This window comes from Alosa alosa, chromosome 2 (genome assembly GCF_017589495.1).
Source record: "Alosa alosa isolate M-15738 ecotype Scorff River chromosome 2, AALO_Geno_1.1, whole genome shotgun sequence".
NCBI lineage: Eukaryota > Metazoa > Chordata > Actinopteri > Clupeiformes > Clupeidae > Alosa > Alosa alosa.
Window position 1 is genome coordinate 9,970,431 of NC_063190.1, and position 6,000 is coordinate 9,976,430.

The following is a 6,000-nucleotide window of genomic DNA, read 5'->3' on the forward strand; positions in this document are numbered from 1 at the left end:
GGTTCAATTTACTGACCTGCCATTTCAAGTCATTTTGGATAAAAATGTGTCTGCTAACCAGTCAATTTTAAAACTTCAACTAGTTTTAAAGAGCTCCATCTTATAACCAACAGATGTGTTTGGATTGACATATCCTGCTACCAATCAGGGTTGAAATAGTTGGAGAAGGATGTTATTTTAAATGCGTGTTATGAGTATTTACCTTCATGTTTCTCAGGTATTGACTGTCTTCAACCACTCAGTAATACAGAGAGGTGACAACCTTGACATAGGCATCTCACACAGAGAGAGGGAGGAATAGCAGAGCAACTCATAACAGAGGAAAGAGGAGGTGTGTGTCACTTTAAACACATACACCCAGATGAATACTTTGCAATATGCCATGTGTGAGTGTGAGTGTGTGAAAGAGGGAGAGAGAAAGTGTGTGTGTGTTTGTGTGTGTGTGTGTGTGTGTGTGTGTGTGTGTGTGTGTGTGTGTGTGTGTGTGTGTGTGTGTGTGTGTGTGTGTTTGCTCTCACAGTGGGCGGATGGGTGCAATTCAAAAGCAGGAACCCAAAAAAGCTAATTCAAAGCGATACGTAGAGTACTGCCATCTGTTACTTTTCACACGCCATTTTCATAAACAATTACACAGTAATCAGAGCATGTAATGTAAAAGTGCTATCCTTTCAAAGATACACACTTATCCAAAGAAAGCCTTCGCATGGTTCACACTGTGCTTAACCAAGTTTGTTTTAAGTCTCTGTGAGCAACACCAAAAGACAAAAGTGTGCTAAATAATGAAGGGGCCACGGATCTGCTGTAAGGGGGAGGATGAGAGGAATGAGTGGGGGAATAAGAAGAGGAATAGACAAAAGCCGTGGGAGATGGAGTGAGAGAGAGGGAATAAAATAGAGGGAGAGAGAGAGACAGAGAGAATGGAATAGAGGGAGGGAGAGAGCTAGCGGGTAACAGAGAGAAGAGGCAGGAGATGGAGCCAGAGCAGGAGAGGAAGTGGTGTGTGGTGTGTGTGGTGTGTGGCGGTGGCAGGGAATCTGGTTAAGCGGATCACGGGGCCACCATGGGCCCTTTGGTGGCGGGCATGGAGCCGCTTGGCACGGGGCCCCTCACGCTGATACTGGAGGCAGGAGACGGGCCGCGGGCCCACAGAACATCAGAGCAGAGATAACAGACGTCCTCTAAGCTGACAAATGAGATTGTGTGTCTGTGTGTGTTTATGTGTGTGTCTGTGAGAGAGGGGTGGGTGGTGATTGGGGGGGTTGAGACTCCAGACCAGTGAGGGTAGTGGTGTTGGTGTTGGAGAGGATGGTGGTCCCTCTCCACCTGGCTTGGCTGCTCAGGACACCACCAGGGGGCAGGCAGGCAGGGACACTCCTGAACCAGCCAGGGCCCCTGGGGCTGAGCTATGGGGAGACTCGCCTGCCCACACCCCCCACCCCCACCCCCCACTTAATGCATTGGTTCTGCTGCCTCCTATCTCCACCGTGCACAGTCCTATCACCACACACCCAGAGGTGCAGCCTCTCACAGCACACAGAGCCCTCAGGCATGTGCGTGTGTGTGCGTGTGTGTGTGTGTGCGCGTGTGTGTGTGTGTGTGTGTGTGTGTGTGTGTGTGTGTTTGCTGTTCTCACAGTGGGCGGATGGGTGCAATCCAAAAGCAGGAACCCCAAAAAAAGCAATTCAAAGCGAGCACGAGAGTACTGCCATCTGTTACTTTTCACACGCCATTTTCATAAACAATACACAGTAATCAGAGCATGTAATGTAAAAGTGCTATCCTTTCAAAGATACACACACTTATCCAAAGAAAGCCTATGATGGTTCATACTGTGCTTAAATTAAAGTTTGTTTTAAGTCTCTGTGAGCAACACCAAAAAGACAAAAGTGTGCTAAAATAAATGAAGGGGCCAATGGATCTGCCACAAGGGGGAGGATGAGAGGAAATGAGTGGGGAATAAGAAGAGGAATAGACAAAGTCGCGGGAGATGGAGGAGAGAGAGGGAATAAAATAGAGGGAGAGAGAGAGACAGAGAGAATGGAATAGAGGGAGGAGAAGAGCCATGGCAACAGAAAGAGAAGAGGCAGGAGATGGAGCCAGATATGAGAGGAAGTGGTGTGGTGTGTGGTGTGTGTGCGGCAGGAATCTGGTTGCCGATCACGGGCCACCATGGGCCCTTTGGTGGCGGGCATGGAGCCGCTTGCACGGGCCCCTCACCGCCGATACTGGAGGCAGGAGAGACGAGTCAAGGCCCACAGAACATCAGAGCAGAGATAACAGACGTCCTCTAAGCTGACAAATGAGATTGTGTGTCTGTGTGTGTTTATGTGTGTGTCTGTGAGAGAGGTGGGTGGTGACTGGGGGGGGCTGAGACTCCAGACCAGTGAGGGTAGTGGGTGCTGGTGTTGGAGAGGATGGTGGTCCCTCTCCACCTGGCTTGGCTGCTCAGGACACCACCAGGGGGCAGGCAGGCAGGGACACTCCTGAACCAGCCAGGGCCCCTGGGGCTGAGCTATGGGGAGACTCGCCTGCCCACACCCCCCCCCCCCCCCCCCACTTAATGCATTGGTTCCTGCTGCCTCCCATCTCCACCGTGCACAGTCCTATCACCACACACCCAGAGGTGCAGCCTCTCACAGCACACAGAGCCCTCAGGCATGTGCGTGTGTGTGCGTGTGTGTGTGTGTGCGCATGTGTGTGTTCTAATTAGTGTGTACTGTGACTGCACTGTATGTGTTTGTAAATTTCTTAATTTCCATGTAAGCATGTGTGCGTGTGTGTGTTTGCACAAGACCAAATGGCTCCCTCTCCCTCCCTCTCTCTCCCTCACACTCACACACACACACACACACACACACACACACACCTACAGTATACACACAGCAGGTCTAGGGGATAGGATTTTCCACCACACACATCAGCTTAGCAAAACTCAGCATTAAATCATGTTTGCATACCCTCCCTTTCCTTTGCATGTGTGTACGATGACCCCAAAACACAAATACTGTACACACTCTATTCCCCTGCTCTCACTTATGTAGCCACAAGCTGTACCCTCAGAGAAACATGGAGCTGCAACTTGGAAATGTGAAAGTAATCAAAGGAAATGATTATCATTACATCAAAACATTAGATTAATTTTCCGAGCTAGAAAACACTTTGTGACTAACAGTTCCAACCTGGCAGAGGCTTGATTAACTCCCACTCCCCAAACATGCACTCTCCCTCTCTCCATTTCTCTGTCTCTCTCACACTCACACGCACACAAACACACATACACACACACACACACACACACACACACACACACACACACTTACAGAGTTATACACACACAGAACGCAGTGCTACAACATGGTCCAAAACAAAATGTTGCTCCATCAATCTGTCCACCCCTGGATCCCTCCTGACCTTGAGCAGCAGTAGCTGCCAGCAGCCCAGCTCTCAGCAGCATGCTGCAACACACATGTTCCAGGTAAGGCAGCCACCTCATCCATTACCACATCTACATGGCTCATTAAAGCTACAGTCAATCCAGCACACGGCAAGGAACCACACACACACACATACACATAGACACACATGCACACACACACAGACCCACTCACTCATATATACACACACACACACACACACACACACACACACACACGCATACACACACACATACACAGACCAACTCACTCATACACACACATAGACTCACATGCACATGCACACATACTGTACACACACACACACACACAGACCCACTCACTCATATACACACACACACTCACACACACACACACACACTCACTTATACACACACACACACACACACACACACACACACAGAGCCCCTGGCACAGGCAATCTCACTAACCTCCATCATCCCCTTCAACATCTTGAGTATTTTGGAGGACTTTGCCGGAGGGTCGCGACTTAAGACTTACCACCTTTGTTGCGGTGCCTTCCCTGCGCTCTGCCCTGTCTGGTCACCCCTGGCCCCCCCAGGAGCAGTGAGAGGATGAGCGCGAGCTCACAGGCAGACAGGAAGCCACCCTGGTTCCAGGCCAGCATCTCGGAGCGCGGTGAATCTCCCCCGTCAGCGTCAGAAGTGGAAATGGAAACAGCGCCGAAATAGACTCCTTTTTCCCCACAGTAGTTCTCCACTCACGGGTAAATGGAAGGGACTTCAAGCTGTCAGCTGTATCCACCATGGGCTGATGGGGGATTTTGGGTGCCCCCACCCCCAGCCCCTCCACCGGTCACCCCCCCCCCCCTCCTCCTCCCCTCTGTCTGATTAACGCTCACTTTCACTTCAGATGTAGAGAAGCTAGTGAGAAGCTCTGGCACAAACAGCTGGTGGACAAAAAACTAAGGGGACCTCTGAAATCCGGCATCTTGGTGTTCACATACACAGATCAACATACATCCAAGATCTCCTGGCAAACTTTTGTGTCTTCTTCTCGTCCGTCAGTCAGTCAGTCCCTCCCTCCTCACCCCCGATGGCTGAAGAGTTTGACCCTCCCAGAGTTGGATATGCGTGGTCCTCTGCTTCTCTCACATCTTCTCTCCTCTCTGCTCTCCTCTCCACAGGCTGATGTTTCAGTGGAGTACCATACCTCCTCCAGTTTCCAGCCCTCCTCCCTCTCTTTAGTCCTCAGTTTACTTCCAGTTTCTCTCTCTCCCCCCAAACGTGAAAGCTCGGCACGGGGGAATTCTCTGAAGTGCAGCGGCAGCCTAGGCAGCCTCTCTTCCAGTGTTTCTCTTTCTCTCCCTCTCTTATTCTCTCTCTCTCTCTCTCTTTCGCTCTCTGGCTGACAGTGATTAGTGCTACTGCTTCGTGCCGCTAACGTTGCTATGCCTATCGCTGCTGATGCTGCTGCTCCTGCTGCTCCTGCTGCTAAGGCTGCCACTGTTGCTACTGGAGCTGAGAGTGTCTGAATGAGAGCTTATATCAGTGAGCACCCTTACCGCTTGCTCAGAGGAACGGCACATCCACACGCAAAGCTTGTGTGTATGTGTGTCTATGCCTGTGGGTGCCTTTTTTTTTCAAATATGTGTCAGTGTGTGTGTGTGTGTGTGTGTGTGTGTGTGTGTGTGTGTGTGAAAGAGAGAGAGTGAGAGAGAGAGAGAAAGAGAGAGGAGAGAGAAAAAGACAGAGAAAAGGGGCGGAGGTGGGAGTTAATCTTCAAGACTGTAAATGAAGGAGAAAGAGAGAGAGAGAGAAAGAGAGAGAGAGAAAGAGAGAGAGAATAAGCTGCTGTTGCCAGAGTTCTGTGTGGAGAGTGACAGTCAAGAGTGAATAGGAATGAAGACAGCAGAGCCCGTAGTGATTACATGAGAGGGGAAGAGAGGATGGAAAGAGAGAGGAAGCAAAAAGAAGGAGGGAGGAAGACAGAAAATGAAGCAGGTGTGTGGCAGCATGTCACGTTGAAGGTTGTAATCCAGTCAGCAACACAAGTCGGCAGAGTGTCTCTCCAAGATGGAACAAGTCAACATCAACAGACAAACAGAGAGAGAGAGAGAGAGTGTGTGTGTGTGTGTGTGTGTGTGTGTGTGTGTGTGTGTGTCTGTGTGTCCTGTGTAAAAGGCAGAGTGGTGTGTGCACGACGCAAGAGAGGTCTCAGAACAGAATGCCAATTTATGTATGGAATGTACCTGTATTTCTGAGTGATTTTGCCAGAGTGACAGAGAGAGAGAGAGTATGAGAGTAAAGAGTTAGTTTAACAGACTGTGGAGCAGAGGACAGAGGTATGGGAAAGAAGGAGGAGTTGGGGGGTAGGTGGTGGGTACAGTACAGCCACCGGGGATAAAGGCACACAGCCAGAGCTCTCTCATGTCTCAGATCCACTGTGTTTTAATTCTTTTCATCTCAGTGTGGCCGCACAATGCTGCTATCTGGCACTCAGCGCTCTCTATTGTTCCTCACCCCCTCACTCATGTTCACACTCAGAACAACGCAAACTACACACATGCACTACTCCTGCGTGGGTATCGACATACACACATACA

General features: G+C 50.1%; 1 protein-coding gene across 1 annotated transcript in view; it reads right to left on the reverse strand.

Moving 5' to 3' along the window:
- Positions 1-4,207, reverse strand: part of LOC125289177 (roundabout homolog 2-like) — a 158,975-nt gene extending 154,768 nt beyond the window's left edge. The window contains 1 exon segment of the mRNA XM_048235883.1: positions 3,936-4,207. Coding sequence (XP_048091840.1) covers positions 3,936-4,062 — 127 coding nt within the window. The 5' untranslated portion in view covers positions 4,063-4,207.
- Between the last annotated feature and the right edge of the window lie 1,793 nt (positions 4,208-6,000).